The 21,343-nt window shown below is 33.4% G+C and overlaps 1 protein-coding gene across 3 annotated transcripts in view; it reads right to left on the bottom strand.

Moving 5' to 3' along the window:
- Nucleotides 1–21,343, bottom strand: part of DENND1B (DENN domain containing 1B) — a 268,067-nt gene that overhangs the window by 172,109 nt on the left and 74,615 nt on the right. For all 3 annotated transcript variants that reach the window (XM_045456663.1, XM_045456662.1, XM_045456664.1), the window contains exon 3: nt 18,822–18,865. In XM_045456663.1, coding sequence (XP_045312619.1) covers nt 18,822–18,865 — 44 coding nt within the window. The remainder of the gene's footprint in view (nt 1–18,821; nt 18,866–21,343) is intronic.

Below are 21,343 nucleotides of genomic sequence, written 5' to 3'. Positions count from 1 at the left end.
ATACACAAGCACATCAGAAACTAGTTAAAACCACAGGGACCTCGTGTCTGCATTCACCAAAATGACCACTAGACTGCATTGTTGTCTTTTCTGGTCAAATAGGCTAAGGGTAACAATATGTGTTATCACTTAGTACTAGCTTACTGTAAGATAAGTTGCAATGTTATCACTTATCTAGACAAAATGTACATGAATTAACATGTAACTATACATTTGAATAATAATTTATAATAGTAAGAAAAAATAGTTAATATTTTAAATAGAATATTTAAACAGGATATCACAATTGGTTAAAATATTCAATTTTTAACAACCATCAAGTTAATTTTTGAAATTAGATCTATTTAAAAAACCAAACATTAACCAAGTGTTGGGTACTACTTGAAACATTTCTATGAAATATTATACCTAACATTATGTCTTTAAGATTTAAAAAGCCTAACATATGCAAAGTCTATTAAAATGCACATAATTTATCTTACCCAAAATGAAAATATATCTAATAAATAATACTATTCATCTGGCCTCTTTTAGCTCTCCCTTAACATACAAATGCATTCCTTTTCTCCCAAACATAGCAGCTGGGAATGAAAGGAAAGATTTCAAATGATCATTTTCACATCATATTCCATCATCTTTTCATCAGTTTTTCCTAGCTTTTCTTTGAGCCCATTCTTTTACAAGAGGTCTCTTTTTAGATCAATCCATATTTCCATAATCCACACTGCTGTTTCCTCCTCTTCTCCCCAGGGTGGACTAACCCCCACATCCACAACTATGGCTTACAACTGTCATTAAGCCTTACAACAATAACAAGATAACAAAAGAACGGGTGGGGATGAGGCTAGCCAGTACCATATGTTGATCAAGTTCAACACTTTCAGCTAGCAGAGAATGTCTTAAACTTCAAAATTTTAGTAGTAAAATGCTTTTTATATCTACTTATAATCGTATTTTAGGCTTAAATTTTAAACATTAGTAAACAACCTGGGAATACTACTTTAAAAGAGCTTATCATCTGTTAATAATGTACTGAAATGGGGAGGGAAAATGGAAATAACTGAACAAAAAGGTAAGGTGGCAACTTATGGTTTGTTACGGATTCTTGTAACCTACAAGCCTCACTCAACTTACGCCAATTCCTAAAAAAGAAATTTCCCCAAAGCTAGTTTTTAAAGCAGTATACAGTTATAAAAAGCAAGATTATTTCAAAGTAACATATTCCATGTGAATTTTGACTTTATGTGAATTTTGAAAAATTTTAATTTTTCCCTCAAGTAACATCTGAAACTATGTTACTTTTGTTTCCATCTTTTGTTTCACAGTTACCTAATCTTCTTTTTCAATTAAAAATTAAGAAAATTTGAAATGTAACATTTTGAACTGGCAGACTTTCATGTTTCTTATATCTTATATTTAAATATTATTATATTTCTATATGATTTATTTTATAATTATTTCTATAATAAATAAAATTATTTTATATTTAAATATTATCTAATATTTAAATATTGTTTTCCTCTCCTGACTTTGGAAGAATTCTTCTAATTCCTCAGCCTATGTTATGTCACTTTCAAAAAATTATTTCTCAACTGTTCTCTCAAAGATTCAAGACCCCTTATAGAACTAATTCCAGATTTACTTTTGCCACAATAAAAAGTAATTTTCTGTGAAACCACATTTACCTTTTTCAATCTGCATCATCTATTATTTTTTCATTTCTGTAGGCTGCCCAGTAATGCCTGATGTGCCAAAATGGGTCTGAATCATTTGCATAATTAGAATATAATAATTAACACTGCCATAAAAATAAATATAAAAACCTCACCTCTAAAGAGCTCATTAAAATAAAACTTATGCACCTTTAAGCAGAAAAATAAAGTCATTTTTTCAGGGGCTCAAATGTTATTATCTAAAATGTATGCAGAAATACTCTTTTCAATAGGAGTTTGCTAGCTTTGCAAGCTTGCTAGCTTGCCGTTTGCTAATAAATACTTCAGCTATTAAGCAAATTTCTAAAATATCACTTGCATTTTTCCAAATTAGTTTCTCTGTTTGCAATAAAATTTTAAAACTTTAACAGTGGAAAATAGAAGATAACATTCAGGTAAAGTAAGAATGTGATCTCATTTGGCCTCAAGCATTCTAACACTGCATCTACAAAAGAAACAATCATGTGTATATAAAGAAAGATGGATAGAGAGAAAGACATAATTATGGTGATTTTCTTAAATTTAATTTTAGGTACTTCCTCCATGCTTGCCAGTTATTTATAATGTTTTATTCTGCTTCTTCTTTAGACAAAAGAATGTACAAAAAAGCTAATGCTGTATCTAAAACACAAATTAAATAAGAAGTAATTGATATTTCAGGGTTAGTTAGATCACTGATAAAATACTGAACTGTGAAACAAAGTATGCAAGCATCATATAATTCTCTTATATCAATCATATCTCTTTCCAAAATTTTACTTAGTTAAAAATTAAGGAATCAATTTACCTTAGAAATATGTGTCCATATATAACACATACGCTTATAAGGGCAGTTAAAAATTAGCCATCACACATCAAAAATTGGTATAAGACATTTCATCCTTCCCATTTAGAAAAACAATAGTTGGTATAGAATGCAATTATTTCTTGTGTGTCTGATGTGATCAACTGAATAGTTAAAAATGACATAATCAAGTCCAAACAAGCAAAAAAAATTTCTAATTTTTAAATATCTGCATTTAAACATTTATTGTGAATATATTCAGATCTAATAGATTATTTTCAAATAATTTACATCTTCTTTATAACTGATGCAAGAAAAAAAATTATAGAATGTCCAGCTACCAATCTACTTCAATTTCAAATCATAAAAGACTTTATTTGTTCTGACCAAATCCTTTTAAAATCATTAAAAGAAGAAATACAGTTGACCCTTGAATAATGCAGGGTTTAGGGGCACTGAACTCCCATGTAGTAGAAAATCCACATATAACTTTTTACTCCCCCAAAACTTAACTACTAATAACCTATTATTGACTGGAAGACTTACTGACAACATAAACAGTCAGTTAACACATATTTTGCATGTCATATGCATTATATACTTCATATTACTTGTAATATATACGTGTATATACTATACTTATAGTGTATGATGTACATTACTATATATTACTTATGATGTACATACTGTATATTACAATAACATAAGCTAGAGAAAAGAAAATGTTATAAAAAACAGAAGAAAGAGAAAATACATTTACAGTGCTGAACCTTACTGAAAATAATCGGCATATAAATGGACCTGTGCAGTTCAAACCCATGTTGTTCAAGGGTCAGCTGTGTTTCTTCTTTGATAGATGTGCAAAAAATTTTTTTAATAAAGAACAGGCATTCTTCCTAAACCATGCAGACTAAAAATGAGACATCACTGAACATGAAAAGAAAATTGTATATGGTGCTGAGTATATTTGTTTTGGGACCTGCTAACTGGCTGGCTACCTGCAGTTGTAAAAGACCTATGAAAATACAGCTGGAAGGTTATAATTTAATATGTTTTTCTGTTATTGTATCATATATAGTTTCTCACTACTCTTCACTCTTAGAACTGTCATTCAAACTGTTTCCAGACAATTCCTCCCAAGATTTGCTTTATGGAATTTTTATTACTGTTGTAATTTAGAATTATCATGTAATATGTGCACTTTTCTCAAAGCATTTCTAAATGCATTTTTATCACCTAGCATGGGAGCACATACTATGCTGTCAACATATGCTGAATTTCAAAATTTTTTTTTGAATTTTAATTTTTTTTAACCTTCTCTAGAAAGGTTAAAAAAGAGAGAGAAGGAGCACACAAGTCAGGTATTCATCATGAACAAATTGTCATGGAGCTGCTAAATTTTCATGACTAACCCCTCTGCTAAGCCACATCTTTCCATTCATATTTTGATGAATCTCTGTTATATAACATCAGTGTGAAATCTGTCTAAATTTAATATTCCATACTATTCTTAAATCCATTTCTCTTAGATTATCTTGTTCCTATTTTTCTAAGGTTAAGATAACCTATCGTGAGATTATTCAACTTCCCTTGGTCTATCACTCATTTATCTGGTCATTCAAAAGCCATTCATTCATATTATGAACCAGCCACTGTGCTAGATGTTAGAATTGAAAAATGAGAAGATTCTGCCCCTTGAAACTTAAAATACACACACACACACACACACACACACACACACACACACACACACACACGGAGATAGACACATTCAAAAAGGAAATATAACTGTAGAATATAGAGGTATACCCAAGAAGCTATGGATGTGTGGACAGGCTGCTTTGGAGGTCAGGAGAGCCTTCAAAGAAGAATTAATTTTCAATCTAAGATTTAAGAGTAAGTAAAATTGGACACAATTAAAGAAAAAAAAAGGATGGAAATGGGCAGTAAAAACAGAACTGCCACACGTAAAAATAAGAAATGGGACCTGGGAAAAGCCAGGGACGTGGTATGAAGAAAATTTGATCATGTCCTCTCATTTGCTGAATGCCCACCCAAGGGCTTCATACTGACCTTAAACCCTGCACTGAATCCTGAAGTTACTGAAGTAACTATCATGTCATTCATTGCAGAGGATACTTGTTTCATGGAACAAGGCATAGAACTGACAAAATTCAAACTCCAATCTATACCATAAAAATGTATATACAAGTCTTCTAATTTAACGCAAGAAATAAAATTCTAAAGTCTCATGCTATCACTCTACTCCAATATGAAATCATGACATTCATTATTGCTTCTTCCAGTATACTAGGGTGCCATACTCAGTTACCCTAACTATACATATATACACACACACACACATACACACACACATATATATGTATATACTAGTGTCTTCCAGTCATCCTTTAAAAGATGACCACATTAAGGAAAATACTCAGTGGTCAAGGAATAAGGCTTAAAGGTCACCCACCATGCACTCCTCCTAACTATCAGCATCTCGAAAGGAATCTCAGAATACAATCAGAACATGAAACTGATGCCACAGCTATATTCTCTTCCTAAACATCCTTCTACTGTCAGCTTAGAGACTTGTAAACTGCCTTCTCTTCAGTGGTACCCTAAAAGCTGGTCTCTGACAACCTTCAATCCCAAAAATAATCAATGAAAATTCACACTCTTCCAGCATACCAGTTTAACTGTCATTGTTCTATATGTTCCAGCTAACAATAAATCTTGGTAAAGCAAAAGGCAATATTGTAGACAGGACCTACGCAAAATATACAGGATAAACTTCCCTTTCTCGTATCCCATTACTCCTTTTTCCTCAAGTCATATCAGTGTAGGAACGACAGTAAAGAAGATATAAGAAACAAAGGTGCTTTCAACATTCCTGACACTGAGTATTCCTAGAATATTGTATTTTTCCAAACCAGCCCCTGCCATCTGTCCTTCATTTTTTCCACCTTTTTTAAAGAGGAAAGCACACTTTACCACCACTGTCCAAAGCTAAACTTTCCACTTGGAGTTGTGATGCATTCTCATACTTACAGCCTGTGTATTAGTATCCTAGCACATACAGTATGTTTCATGATCAATTTAATTTTGTCTCCCCTACTGGACTGTGAGGTCTTTCTGAGCTGGGAACTTCTTATAGTTATCCTTACTCATCTAGTATTAGAAAAAAATAACGCATAGTGTATATGCAAGTAGTATCTGTCATCTTGCCATCTCTGCTAATTATTGCTATAAAAACAATCAACTCCTGGCTTCTATCTTTAATCTTTCCTTTTAAAATGGCTTCTTGCATTTGTGGTTTATATACACAATGGAGTACTACATGGCAATGAGAAAAAATGAAATATGGCCTTTTGTAGCAACGTGGATGGAACTGGAGAGTGTGATGCTAGGTGAAATAAGCCATACAGAGAAAGACAGATACCATATGTTTTCACTCTTATGTGGATCCTGAGAAACTTAACAGAAGACCATGCGGGAGGGGAAGGGAAAAAAAAAAAAAAAGGTTAGAGTGGGAGAGAGCCAAAGCATAAGAGACTCTTAAAAACTGAGAACAAACTGAGGGTTGATGGGGGGTGGGAGGGAGGGGAGGGTGGGTGATGGGTATTGAGGAGGGCACCTTTTGGGATGAGCACTGGGTGTTTTATGGAAACCAATTTGACAATAAATTTCATATATTGAAAAAAAATAAAAATAAATAAAAAATAAAATAAATAAATAAATAAATAAATAAATAAATAAATAAATAAAATAGCTTCTTGCTATTTTATGTAAACATGGTCTTCCATCCTCAAGCCTTTTAATCAAAAGCTACAAAAAGTATACTACATATTGCCACCACTGGGAGAATTAGTCTAAACTTACTATCTCCTCTTCCTTACTAACCACTAAACTCTTGGCTTCTTTAAGTGTGTAATGTCTTCCTTCACAGACTTTCTACATTACATTGTTAGTAATTTTCAGGGCATTTATTACACCTAGCCTTCTGTTCCAATTACATGTAGAAGTGAATACTGTAAAAACAACAAACAACGATTTGCTCCTGCATCCCCATGTATGCAGGGAAAAACTGAAATTCAGAGAGAAAGAATTATTTCCTTCAAGTCATACATTCAAGTCAGTCTTCTACTGTCTAGTAGAAGACAGAATGATAGTTCACTTTTGACTCTTAGCCTGATCTTCCTTTCCCTGGAAGGAAAGCTTCCTGGAAGGTAAGGACTATACATCTTTTGTTTACAACCTTATGCTGCCAGACCAGTACCTTGCAAAACAAACAAAAATGTATTACATAGATAACTTCAAGACAGCTTTTGCTACGTGTTAATCGCCTAGGTTACTTTCATTTATTCAGTATTTGGCAAAATTTTTCATTTCTTTTAAGAGTAGACCCAAAAACAACTAAAAAGGCCTTGCAAAATATAGCATTACTTTTCACCTTCAACTCCCTACATATCTCTATTATCTGTTCACTATATCTAGTATACCTAAAAAAAAAAAAACAACCCAAATTTTTGGTGTTTGTGAATCTATTATGCCTGTAATTCAGAAAGGCTTTTCCTCTTATTAAGTTACTGAATCATACCCTTATCTCTAGGGAGTTTCAATAAACTAGATTACAAAGTCTCATAAATTAAAGAAACTCCTGCACAGATGTTTGTTGCAGTTTTATTCATCATTGTCAAAACTTGGAAACAACCAAGATGTCCTGCAGTAGGTGAATGGAAAACTGTGGTACATACAGACAATGGAAAATTATTCAACACTTGAAAGAAATGAGCTATCAAGCAATAAAAAGACATGGAGGAAGTTTAAATGCAAATTACTAAGTGAAAGAAGCCAATCTGAAAAGGTTACATATTTTATGACTCCAGCTATATGACATTCTGGGAAATGCAAAACTATGGAAAAAATAAAAAGATGAGTGGTTGCTAGGGGTGGGGATGGCAGGGAGAGATGAACAGTCAGAGCACAGAGAATTTTTGGGGGTAGTAACAACAGCTGTATGATATTATAATGATGAATACATGTCATTAGACATTTGTTCAAACCCACAGAATGTACAACACCAAGAGTGGACCCTAAGGAAAACTACAGACTTTGGGTCATTATGATAATTCTATGTATGTCCATCCTTGGTATGGCATAGAAGGCATCAATCTGGTGAGTGATGCTGATAATGGAAGAGGCTATACATGTGGGGGAGCAGGAGGCATATGGGAAATTGCTGTATCTTCCTCTCAATTTTGTTATGAATCATAATCTCCTCTCAAAAATAAAGTCTTTAAAAAAAGTTTTTAATAAAGGATCTCTGTTCTGAATGGTTTATAGAGATATGTACATAAAGTGAATATCCCCAAAAGTCCTATAAAATAATAAAACTGAACTTCTAAAACTTCAAGTGGGCTAGCTGTCAAAAAAATTTTCTTAAAGAATTCAAATTCACATGAGTAAGGTCAATCTTTAGCACACTTATCTAGGTTTATCATTTGGTTTAATATATATAGCTGTCTTTTATTTATCAATGTTAAATATAATACAAGCATACATTTATTCTCCCTGGGCTTTTCTTCCCTAAACTCATGCAGGTGTACTGAACAAATAAGCTAACATGATATAATGTTTAAGGTTATAGACATGCAAATTTCTATTATAAAAAATGCAAATTTCTATTCGACTACATTGAATCATTATTTTGGTAAACTTATTTCAACACTAATTATATTTTGTTATATATCTGCTTAAACAGAATTTCCAAAATCTTTAGGTTACCAAAATATTAAACTGCTATTGAGTTAATTAATGTATAATTATTGGATGCCCAGATAATTCCTAAGAAAGAATATAAAAATATTGGATTACTAAGCATAATTTAAGTCTATAATTTTCTCATTTTTGTATGCTATAAAATAGTTATGCTTTGGGCCATGTTAACAAATGTGCTCATTTTCCCCACTTTACAAAGATGTACATGGAATGTGTGTGGTTTCAGAAAGTTGTATTATGGGTATTCATGAGGTCTGGTAGTCTGCTAACATGTTTGTGTATGCCATAAAGTTCTCAGTTATCCACCCCTCAGAGTTTTTCTTTTTCTGTGAAATAGAAATTACTTAGGTTAAAAGTTATCATTAATGAGTATTTAAGACTACACGAGAGGAGTGCCTGGGTGGCTCAGTCAGTTGAGTGTCCCATTTCAGCTTACGTCAGGACCTCGCTGTTCGTGGGTTCGAGCCCCAAGTCAGGTTCTATGCTGACAGCTCAGAGCCTGGAGTCTGCTTTGGATTCTGTGTCTCCCTCTCTCTCTCTGCCCCTGCCCCACTCATGTTCTGTCTCTCTCTCTCTCTCTTTCAAAAATAAACATTAACAACAAAAAAAGAGACTACACTAGGAACAACAGTGTCCGATAAATACAACTGTGTATATGCTTTTGTTTTCAAAAATAGTTTTGTCCTGAAACAGCACTTCTTGGGCTTTTTTACCTCCTATATTCTTGGAACTTATTGAGGATGGTAAAGAGCTACTCTATATAATATTTATTATATATTATTATATAATAATATATTACTGAATATTGAATACTGAAACCACATTAGAAACTAAAGCGGATAAATTTTTAACAGATATAGGAATTGATTTGAGGACAGCAATCTGAGATACGTTACATGTTAAAACAACATAAAAATAATGGTCATGATGATGATGAAATTAGTTTGGCCTTGCAGATCTCTGAGATATGTCTTAAAGTGTCAGTTGTTCTGAAACATGAGAGGCCACAATTACATAAAACTCAAAATGTGACTTTTGTCTGTCTTGTTTGATAACACCTGACTCTGAAAAGAAGTTATGATAATTATTAAAATCCACTCAACCTTGATGGGTTTGCTTCCTTGGATTACTAATGTCTTTGCCTACAATGTAAAAGGTTATTCTCACCTTTGTGCCTCCAAGATAGCCAAAATTATGTGTTGTAACAGAATACTTTCTGCACTTAATACTGAGTTTACTATGTCTTTTATTAGTTAAGGGGAGAAAAAGTACAAAAGTTCATTTATGAAATAGCTATTCAATAGTACTCCTGACCATATTTATTTTAGATATTTTACTGTCACTTTGATTTAACAAATAACCAAGTGTAGCTTCTTGGATCCCATCTTATTCAAACATTCAAATCTTCTAACAGCTTTTTAAATTTTGCCTTCCCAAACTCAGACTCTGAATATGAAAAAAATTTAAAAATTTCCAGGATATGTTTTTATAACTAAAACTATTTGGAGACTTCCTAGAGGTTCTTTGAAAACCACAGAGATCTTTTCTTTTATATGATAAAACGAGATGCTAGAAATAATTTGGTTACAATAAGGGTTGCACAAAAAAACACTGGAAAATCAGAAGAGATGCTTAGCCTGCACTATGTTGAACTTGCATATGTAACTTTTATGAATATGAATATCTGAGAAATCATATGCTTTATGGGAAGTCCCTAGAGATACACCAATGTCCTTGCTATCCATAATGTGTTTTCCTCTCCAGAAAAACAACAATCAAATCTCTTATGAAATAGCTCTGTTAGGCTTTCCTATACTTATTAGAGTTCTGGCAATACTTTGCTCAATTATATTAGACAATAATATAATATTGCCAGTTATAATTTCAGTTATTATTTTAAACACTTACTTGGCCATAACTTTTACTTCTTTATTCTATATACTGGCATCTTCTAGGCCAGTAGTCCTCAACTAGGTATGCACATCAGACTTACCCATGAAGTTTTACAAAAATACATTTTTCTAGGCCTTACTTCAGACATCCTAAATCTCTTTACTTGATATTCTTGGTACATTCTTGCTATATTATGTCTCAGGATTATTGTATGCTGTATCTCAAGATTTTTTCTCTACACAAATTTTGTTCAGCTACCTTTATACATCAGATATAACTTTAACTCCTTTGAAAACAGGCTAATTTCTTCTTTCATTTTCTCTAAAACCTTTTTGATTGGCTTTATTATCTTCAATTTTCATATAATAGAAACAACCAAATTTTCTTTCCCATATTTTATTTTTATTATGAAATCTCACCAGACCTTTCACATTTGTTTTGGGGTTTTTTTTTTAAATCAAAGTATAGTTGACATACAATGTTATATTAGTTTCAGGTATACAACACAGTAAATTAACAGTTCGATATATTATGCACTGCTCACCATGATCAGTGCAATTAGCAGGTGTCACCATACAACCTTATGACAATATCATGAACTATATTCCCTATGCTGTACTTTTTATCTTGTCTATCTTATGCCCATCACCCCCAACCTTTTACATTCGAAAATTATCAGTAATACATTATGATTAACCCTCTATCATTTACAAATAGTTTAGTTTTATTTCTGATGCTTGCCTTAAGGCTCTGCTATAAGCTACAGGCCAGAGTTTGTGTTTTTAACAAATAGGTCAGTCTCAGAGCCTTGGAAAAAGGTTGTATCAGGTATTTCAAACTACTGACACTTCAAAGAATAGTCTCTGATATACAGGTCTTTGAGCTGACATCATTAGGTAACTTTCAGGCTATTCCAGTGGACTTGAGCAGGACTTCCAAGACTTGCTTTAGTCAAGAAGCAGAAACTTCCATGAGACTGTTTAGGCAAAATCCAGCAAAACAATAATTAACTGAATTGTACTGAATAATAACGAGGGCAATTTTATTGTTTAAAATATTACGAATGCTGTTTAATGATCTATTTTCTGGACACTTAAGGAAGCCCTTCCTCCTCTTCCTACAGTCTATAACCTACAAAAATTTAGTAAACTCTGCTACTACAAACTGAAATATGTTTAAGTTACATCTTATTCTCACTGATTCTCTCCCTCCCCAAGTTCAGAATTTCTTACTAAGTTCCTTCATTTTTCCACAGCAATGTTGTTTTCTTTCATAAATTCAATAAATCTTTCTTTCTACCAGTATATTACTGGAACATTGATTGCACTACCAAGACCTTAAAAGTGTCATTTTTTGAGAAAGATGCTTGTTTAATCAGCCATGCAAAGGCACTCTGAAGGAACAAAGATTACCTGTACTTATGGAGCCTACCAAGTCCTCCCAGAAAAAGTGTCCTAATGCCTGGCTACCGGATCCAAATTGACAGGTGTTAAAGAAAGTCCCTTCCTCGTACACCAGGAACCTTAACAAATTTTGTGAATCTTGAGAAGAGAAGAATTTACCAAATTTTTAGGGAGTACATGTAAAATCTGGGAAAGATATTTGCTTGGACTTAGTTTCCCTAGCTTTGGGATAGCAAGTAACAGGGGCTTTTAAAAGTCTGATCTGAAATCTTGTATGAAAACTTTAGGAAAAAGGTTAACTTTGTAGACTCAGCAATTGTTCTACACTGCACAGTTTGAAGTATGTAAGTTCACGGAGGCCTGTAGCCTAAATTAACACTCTTGCTGCACCCACGCAAATAATCAGGCCAAACCTTTAGGGACATGATTTATTTTGTTATGTAGAATAATCTTTCTTTGAAATTATTATGCTTGCAAGAGGAAGAGTAAGACTATAGGAAAAATTTGTGAAAAATTGAAATGGACCAAAAGATTACTGGTTGCTTTCAATGGGAAACAAGCCATTGCCTGACACACTCTTCTAGGGGCTCTGGGCCTTTCATTGTCTTGAAGCTATTTTACAACTCTAAATTGTAAATAAATGATAGCAATACAAATAATATTTATCCACAGACATGTCTCATAGAATAATATTTATCCACAGACATGTCTCACAGAAGGACAACTGATTTCCCTCCTCCCTCACCTTTCCCCATGTGGATAAAGCCACTTTTATGTCTATTTGTACATTTATTACAGCATTCCTAATTTGTCTATATCCTACTGAATAATATACAGCATTTTGTTCAAACCTTCAATCAATTAATGAGTTTTAAAAAACTTCAAAATAAAATGTTAAATCTGTATTAGAGTCATGATTATATTTTCTTTTAAAAATTATTCTTTAATAGTAGTCTCAAATACATTTAGTCTAATGGGTAAGTAGAAAGTAAGGAAGACGACAGATATAATAAGTGCTATAATATGGAAAGCATAAAATGCCAAGGGAAGTCCCAGGAGGTACATTCAATCCAGACCTGTGACATAAAGAAAAGCCTTCTTGAAGGAAATGACCTCTAAGCCAAGACCAGAAAGACGGGCAAAAGAGAGTACAAGTAGGAGATTAGCATTTCAGACAGAAAGACTCACATGTTCAAAGAATACAAATAAATGGTACAGAAGGGAAACTAATGTCCAATATAAAATACAGACCACTTTTTAAATAGATAATGGAAAGGGAGACAGAAATATAGGAGGCTAAAGATGTAAACAAAGGACTCGAAACAAGAAAACTTGATGGTGTTAAGTTGAACCTTATCTTGAAGATGTCAAAGGGGAGTCGGCTCTGGCATCAGTGTCTGGCTTGAAATAATGGCTCTACTACTTAAGAGTTGTGTGGCTTTCACTGGGTAAATTAAGTATTTTGTAGTTCTGTTTCTTCATCTGTAAAATGGGAATTATAGTAGTCCCTTTACTTCACAGGGGCATTATTCGGATTAAATGAGCAAATACAGGCAAAGTACCTAGAAACTGCCTGGCACATTGTAAGGAACCAATGACAGTTAGCGATAGGAGTAGAGTATTTGTTTTTTAGAGAGATCATTCCACTGTCTTTTAGATCATTCTAGCTTCACTGTGGAGAATAAATTAAATAGGGACAAAAACAGAAAGAAGAGTTGGGAATATGGGAATTAAGGACAGGACCCTACAAATAAAGAGAAGTGGAGAGATTTAGGAGACATAAACGAGCCACAAACAATAGGATTTGATGACAGATTGGCAACAGAAATTGGGTGAGGGAAAGAGAAGTAAAAAATTAATACAGAAAGTCTTTGGCCTGGGAAAGAAGCTTAAGTGAGAGCATTCACTGAAATAAGACCTACAAAAACAAGTACTCCAGGTAACTCACGTTACTCAGGTAACACAGCAGGCACAGTAATACAAAACTGAGTCGAGAACACAAAAAGAGGAATGCCACAAAATATCACAGAAGATAAAACACTTCAGTTGCATTATGGAGAAGGTACATCAGAGAAACAGGAAAAGGTCATCTGAGGCATGTGAAATGGCCCAGGAGCATAATGACCTGCAGTTTGTGTGAAAATAGGAAAAGTACTGCAAGACTGAAGGTAAATAAGAAGTATGACCCTAGGGTCAACTCTTCCTAATCTTCTTTCCTATCTAAAGACTGAGCAAAAGGTCTTAATGATTTCTGATGCCTTGGCCATTACTAAAAGATCATGGCTCCGTGGTCCTATGACTTCTGCTGATAGCCACCCTGAAAAAAAAAAGGAAATCTTACACAGAGTTTAAGATTTTCATAAAAATAACTAAAGGGTAACAAACTTTTGCCAGTTAAACAGCAAATACCCACTGTGGTCATCAACTAATGGCACAGAAATTTCAGAAAGTCAGAAAGCACACATCAGAGAAGAATTTTTAAATATTAGTATCTTTTATGCTATTAAATTATAAATCTTTCTGAAGGTCTATAAAGCAGTGAAATTCTCAAACTTGTTATTCACCTATAAAAATCACAGTCTACAGGAGCGCCTGGGTGGCTCAGTCAGTTAAGCATTCCACTTCAGCTCAGGTCATGATCTCACAGCTCAGGAGTTCAAGCCCTACTTAGGACTCTGTGCCGACAGCTCAGAGCCTGGAGCCTGCTTTGGATTCTGTGTCTCCCTCTCTGTCTCTCTCTCTCTGCCCCTCCCCGGCTCGTGCTCCGTCTCTGTCTCTTAAAAATAAATAAATGTTAAAAAAAATTTTAAATGACAGTCTACATAAAGCAGTTTTATCTATGCCTCATCATAAATTAATAAACATTTGTGGCTTTGCAGTATTTTAACAAAACTATTAGTTCACACTTACGGAGTGTTTTCTACATGCCAGGCATGATGCTGAGTCCTTTACAGACTTCAGATCATTTCATTCTTATCATAATTCTGTCAGATCAGTAAAATCGGTCCCATTTTGCAAATGAGCAATTAAGAGAGATTAAGCCCCTGCCCAAAGCAACACTTCTCACAATCTATAAATATAGAGCCACTATTTAAACACAAACCTGTTTGATTTCAGCATTTAGAAGATTTTATTTCTGACTCTCCCCTAAAAGTGTATTTTTCTCACAAAGACTGACTCCTCTCCTACAAGAAACATAGACTAACAATGGTCCAAAGAGGGCATGGTATGAGCTATAGAAATGTGAACCCTGAAAATGACAAGCAGAGAGTAGGGGGAATTAAGTATTCTGCAAAACAGCCTCAAGCCACTAAGCATAAAAGTGAACAACAGAGAACTAAGGGCAAAGGAGAGAGTATCTTGATAGCAGCAAAAACAAACAAAATTACTCCTTTTAAACAGAAGCCTGAACCTCTCCCAGATGTATGAAGAGATACTGCAAGTACCAGTGGCATGGATGGGCATCTTCTGCATTAATCTTCTCAGCCAGAGCCCTCAAAGTATTTGCAAAACACAAATTGGACATCAGTTCAATCTGTTTAGCAATCCTCAAACTGGTCACAGCTTCGTACTTCCCCTGGCTGTAAACACTTCTCCATTCTTCTCCAATACCCGAAGTCCCCTTCCATCACTCAGACTAGAGGTAATTCAACATTTCCTGGAGTGTCAAAAGTCAAGTTTCGTCCTCTCATCACTGTTCCTCTCTACCCCATGCCCCCCAGAACACCCCTGCATGAAGCCTCACTCTCCCCCCTTACACTCATCTTCATGATCACTCCTAATGTAACCAACTCTTTCAGATCCCTCAGATGCCCTCAGCTGAAATACTACAAGAGCTAAACTAACTTCCCTGTTTCTGGTTTCTCCCACAACCAATCCATTCAGAAACCTCTTCCAGACTAATCTTCCTAACCTACTTATTTTGTTATGTTACACTCTCCTCAAGTTCCTTTCAAGGACCAACTCTTTAACAAGGCCATTAATGTTATCAAAACCCAGCCCTATTCACATTTACAGTTTCATCTCCTACTTCCCTCTACAAAATTCTGCACTGTACCTCCCACCACAAAAAAATCAAAACTCCTGAAATGTAATTTTGAGGTCCCACTGGCTCCTCCACCAACTAAAGAAGGAAAATACACTCGAGGAGCAGGTAATAAACCAATACCTATGACGAACCAACAACTCTATGTAGAAGAACCAAAGGATAATGAATTGATATTATTTCTTTAGATTCAGTAACACCCTGATTTCAAATTATAATGATACTGAGGGGGGGAAACTGTTATGATAAATTATTTTTTAAGTTTATTTTGAGAGAGAGAGAGAGAGAGAGAGCAGAAGTCGGGTAGGAGCAGAGAGAATCAGAATCCCAAGCAGGCTCCGCACTCAGTGCAGAGCCAGATGTGGGGTTTTAACTCATGAACCGTGAGATCATGACCTGAGCCGAGATTAAGAGTCGGAGGCTTAACCGACTGCGCCGCAAGTATTTTCAAAAGAGTTAAAATAAAATAGGTGGGTAGGATTTGGGTCAGCATTCCAAACAGAAAGAATATAGTTTAATTGCTAACAGCACATAATTTTGAATCAGACAAACTTGCCTTCAAATCTTAGCTCTGCCTCTGATAAACAGTGTGATCTCAAGCAAGTTTCTTAAGCCTCAATTTGGAGGATGATTACTATCTCCTAGCAGTACTAGGTGAATTTGAAGATAAAATGAATTATGTACCTAAGGCACACTGTATACTGCCCAATACATATTAAGAGCTAAATAAAGAGCTTTTTAATTATTATTATTACTGAAGCATATCTCAGATCCAGTGAAAAGGCTATTTAGCAAGAAGCAGACAGTATATGACAATAGTAAGCAGTAAGAATGAGAAATATACACAGAGTACCTCAACCATCTGTAGTAGTCAGAATATTCACCACAAAGCATATAACAAAACCACTCTTCAAGGTCATTCCTACATAAAGTTTGGTTCCTTTGGATATAAAGTGGTTAAGCAAAATGGTATCTAAAGCTCCTTTCAGCTCTAATCTTCAAAAAAGTGTGTAACTGCTGTGAATTGGAATTCTGGATGTTCATCACCATTACCTGGTTAACTGCTTTTGAAGTGTGCAAGGGCTTACTAATGTTCCACTAACCTCACAAACTTGGGGAACAAAGCAACATTTAAACCCCAAGTACAAAATTCCTAACCACCAGCCAGTCACAAAGAGGGACAGCGACAGTTGCTCTCACTGAACAACTTACTGCAGCTGAACTCAACAAATACATGACTGCCTTCATGTGAACCCAAGGTGAGGAGTCTTCAGGTCTCCTAGGAATTCTCAGGGGCAGTTTAAGAGGGAGAAAATAAAAAAACAAGATGTGACCTGAACAGGAGGTCTGTTCTTGGGTCAGTGGACAAGAAAGAATCAAGAAGACGAAAAGAACAGTATTTCAAAATGCTAAACTGAGTCAGGAAGGCTCTAATCTAACTATACATTACTTGGGAACAAACCCAATTATATGTCATATGTCCAGATCATGTCTTCACTATCGGGACTTCTGCATACTTAAGATATTTATAAATCTATTCTTTCTCTAAAGAGCTAAATCAAATTAAGAGAGTATACCCCTCTTTTTATGTGGAAAATAGTCAAGAGCTGCATTATTGAATTAATATTAACATGCCCATTTACTGATTTTTTTCAGTGTAATTTCCTAGTCTTACCCAAAGATTTTCACATGCAGAAAGCTATCCTTCCACATATCAAAATCACCTTTCTATATACTTATTTCTGAATAAACTTCTCTAAACAAATATTTTTCTGTATACTTATTTCTGGATGAATTGCTTTAAACAATATTTTTACCAGCTTTCATTTTTATAAATTATGAGAACTGTAAGAATCATATCTGTGAACTTATGAGTAAGCTCATACTAATATCATTTTATAATTTTAAGTGATGAGATCGTTTTATTCCACTGTTCTGCAGACAAAAAAAATAAATAAATGAATCTGCTTAGCAGAGTTCCAGAAAAGTGCCAATTTCTATAAAAGTTAAAATTGGGGGGCGCCTGGGTGGCTCAGTCGGTTAAGCGTCCGACTTCAGCTCAGGTCATGATCTCGCGGTCTGTGAGTTAGAGCCCCACGTTGGGCTCTGTGCTGACAGCTCAGAGCCTGGAGCCTGTTTCGGATTCTGTGTCTCCCTCTCTCTCTGACCCTCCCCTGTTCATGCTCTGTCTCTCTCTGTCTCAAAAATAAACGTTAAAAAAAAATTGGTATTTAACCATGTATTATATAATTCATTTCAAAATGATAAATCTATAACATAAATTTTAAAAAATTTCTATTTACATAGATCATGTCAAAATAATGCATAATTTTGGTCACACTAAATACTTAAGGAACTATAAAAGATTGTAATTTAAAATAAAAACGGAATAGGGGCACCTGAGTGGCTCAGTTGGTTAAGTGTCCGACTTCAGCTCAAGTCATGATCTCACAGTTCGTGAGTTCCAGCCCCATGTCAGGCTCTGTGTGGACAGCTCAGAGCCTGGAGCCTGCTTCAGATTCTGTGTTTTCTTCTCTCTCTGTCCCTCCCCCCACTCATGCTCTCTCTCTCTCTCAAAAATAAATATTAAAAAAAATTTTTAAGTACAAATGAATTAAATTCATTCTGAATTCTCTCATTTTCTTTTAAGAGTCATTTTTATTAAGAAAGATAAGAATTATGTAAAAGTAAAAAATAAGAATTTAACTTATATATGTAAATGATTCAGACATTACTGTAACAAGCAGAGAACTAAATCACGGATTTATAGCCATTACTACTTACTTCAAGTAGACAGAAATAATAGAAGGGTATTCAACAAAGTATGGTATTGTCAGGTTTTTTTAACGGAAAAAAATTTTAAATGTTTCCAAATATATTCCATAGGGAAATCAAAAGAGTGTAAAAATATGTTGAAATTATAAACATTCAGTTCCTATTAGTTTTAATACAAGGGTTTCTTCATCACCCATCTACTTGGTAACTTTAAAAGATTTTCCAAACCAATTTGACAATAAATTTCATAAAAAAAAAAAAAAGATTTTCCATATACATTCTGAACACATGGCTTCTTTTTCTTACAGTTGGTCAAGAGAAAATACTTATAGTAATTCATATGCTAGAGTAGTTGTTGCATTAACAGTAGTAATAATCATAGTACTCCAATTTTAAATGGTTTTAAACAATTATGTGGTTCCAACCTGGTCGCCAAAGTCCTCTGGGAATTTCCACAATACCACCGGATCTGTAAATAATTGACACACATCATTAAACAGAGGCCAGAGAACACATTTACACCAACATTCTTATAAAACTATCTTAAAGTTGTCAAAGCTACTTTTAAAATGATTTTTTAATTTTTCTTTACATATTACAGTTGATGAGGTTAAAAATAAAGTATCTTGATCTTTAAATGACCTTTAGGAACAGGAACAAATAAAATTGGTAACTTAGTTAGATTATTAAAAACCATTTCCATAACTCAATTTTTTATTTATATACTTTAGTTTTAAGATTCTGAAATATGAATTTTCAGATTTAACTACACTGAACACATTGCCTTTAATTTGAAAAGAAAAATATAAATGTGTTAAATATGTAATCAAATATATTATAGTTCTTAGAAATTAGACCAAGATATATCACCTTAAATTTCCATTTAAAATCCTAAGTATTTAAGAACACCTATTAATGCATGCTTTATATCAAAATTCACTTTTAAGATTCCATATTTGCAACTCTATAAAGCCTTTTTTAAAATAATAGATATAAATTGGTAGGTATAAAGCATCAAGCTTACTTAAAATATAATTGATAACTGCAGAGCTTTTAGAGAAGTTTTTCCAATATATTTTATATACTTATTCATATATAAAAACCAATGTTATTTGATAAATATTCCCACTGGCTTTTCATTTTCATTGTTTCTCTCAATATTTCTTTTCTACTTAGTATATTAAAAATAAGCCCTTTTAATTAGCACTAATAAACATTTTGGTCATGTGCTTTTTAATTCTGTCAAAAAAAAAAAAACTTCTGAATACCTATAGATGTGCTTTCCAAGGATAGTGTACAATGGATAATATTACTTCTGAAAAAGCCTTTGAAAGCTCAAGATAATGTAAATAACAAGTACCACTGACACAACAGGATTTGAACTCCACTCCAAGCAAAAAGACTCAGTAGACCAAAGATATCACTTTATGCTCTCAGAGTAAAAAATTACAGTTCTATTCCATTTTTTCCACTATTTCATGTTGCTTTCATAAAAATATAGTCCAAATTTCTATATTATATAGAATTCTGTATATTGTATTTCTATATATTATAGAATATATAATTTCAAGATTTTAATTCTAAAACTCAATAATTACCTAGCAATATTTTTAGCATGAGCTACCTCCTCTTGCTATATTACTTACTAAGTTCAAAAGAATTTTTTTCAATTGTTTTAAATTAAAAAGAAAGCATACTTTCTATAATTAACCTTTTACTTACTAAAGAATAAAAGGTTTCTACATAAGTCAATATAAATAAGAAATCATTTAAAATCATCAAATCTTACATAAGATTTAATCATCTTATATAAAAATAATGCATTATAAATTCACAAAGGTAATATTAAATGATCATGCCTTCATGTAAAACAAAGTGTATACATTTCTAAAATGAACGTGACATGCATTATAGGACACCTACAAATACTCAAGACATGGAAGATTATGTTGGAAAATACTTATGTGTGAGTGTTACATTGGAAAATATACACGTGTGAGTTAGTTTTACCAAAATGGTAGTTATTAAGATTTGAATCTCATAAAATGAAAGTTATGTGACGGAATCTTCATGAAATATAAAGTTATTACTTTGATAAATGTAATACACTAATAGCCATATAAGCAAATCAATTATACAGAAATGTAAAATAGTTCTTTCTTATAATTAACAGAGTTAAAGAGTTTCAATGTGAGTATTTACAATATCCCTTTGAACAATCTCAATTTTATAGCTGTCATTTATGAAAATGTGTTTGATAAATTTTTTACATTTATGTCTTAAACTAGAACATTTATCTTGTACAGATAATGGTTTGCCCCTGTTCACAGCATTTACCCAAGTATATTTTACTAACTCCCGTTTTCTCATCCCCCATTATACTGCTTTCTTTCTGTATCATCTGTTCTTTCACAGAGAGAATGAACAAGTGAATTCATGAAAACAGCATCTACTTGTTTATTTATTGGAAAATATCCTCTTTTCATTAAATGAAATTTACACATCAGCACTCAAACATTTATTGTAACATAAATCCATATTTTTAAATGGATTAACTTAGATACTGCCTGTGTTGTTAGATTTATGCCATATCTGTCACATCTCTGTAACAACTTTTCACGAGTACTGCAAAGGAAGAAAAAAAATGGCTCTGATAAAAACTATTATAACCTATCTTAAATTTATGCACAAAGACTGAAATTTTCTATTCCCTGAGGATTACTTTCCAGATTCCAGATCCGATCTGGCAATGTTAGGTCAATTTTATGCTTATTTTATGGGTGAAAGGATGAGAACTGCTGGCAGAAATCACCACTGCTGGTGAGAATCGATATGCACTGTGCTGTTCTCCTTACCCACGTCTGCCAGCAAGTCAAGGGAGACTCTGTACCTTAACGTGAAAACAACCTTTGCTACCTACAATCTAGAAAACAAATAAATATAAAAG

The sequence above is a fragment of the Leopardus geoffroyi genome, chromosome C3 (assembly GCF_018350155.1).
Source record: "Leopardus geoffroyi isolate Oge1 chromosome C3, O.geoffroyi_Oge1_pat1.0, whole genome shotgun sequence".
NCBI lineage: Eukaryota > Metazoa > Chordata > Mammalia > Carnivora > Felidae > Leopardus > Leopardus geoffroyi.
The sequence above is the reverse complement of the archived record's forward strand: the minus strand, read 5'-3'. Positions and strand labels throughout refer to the sequence as shown.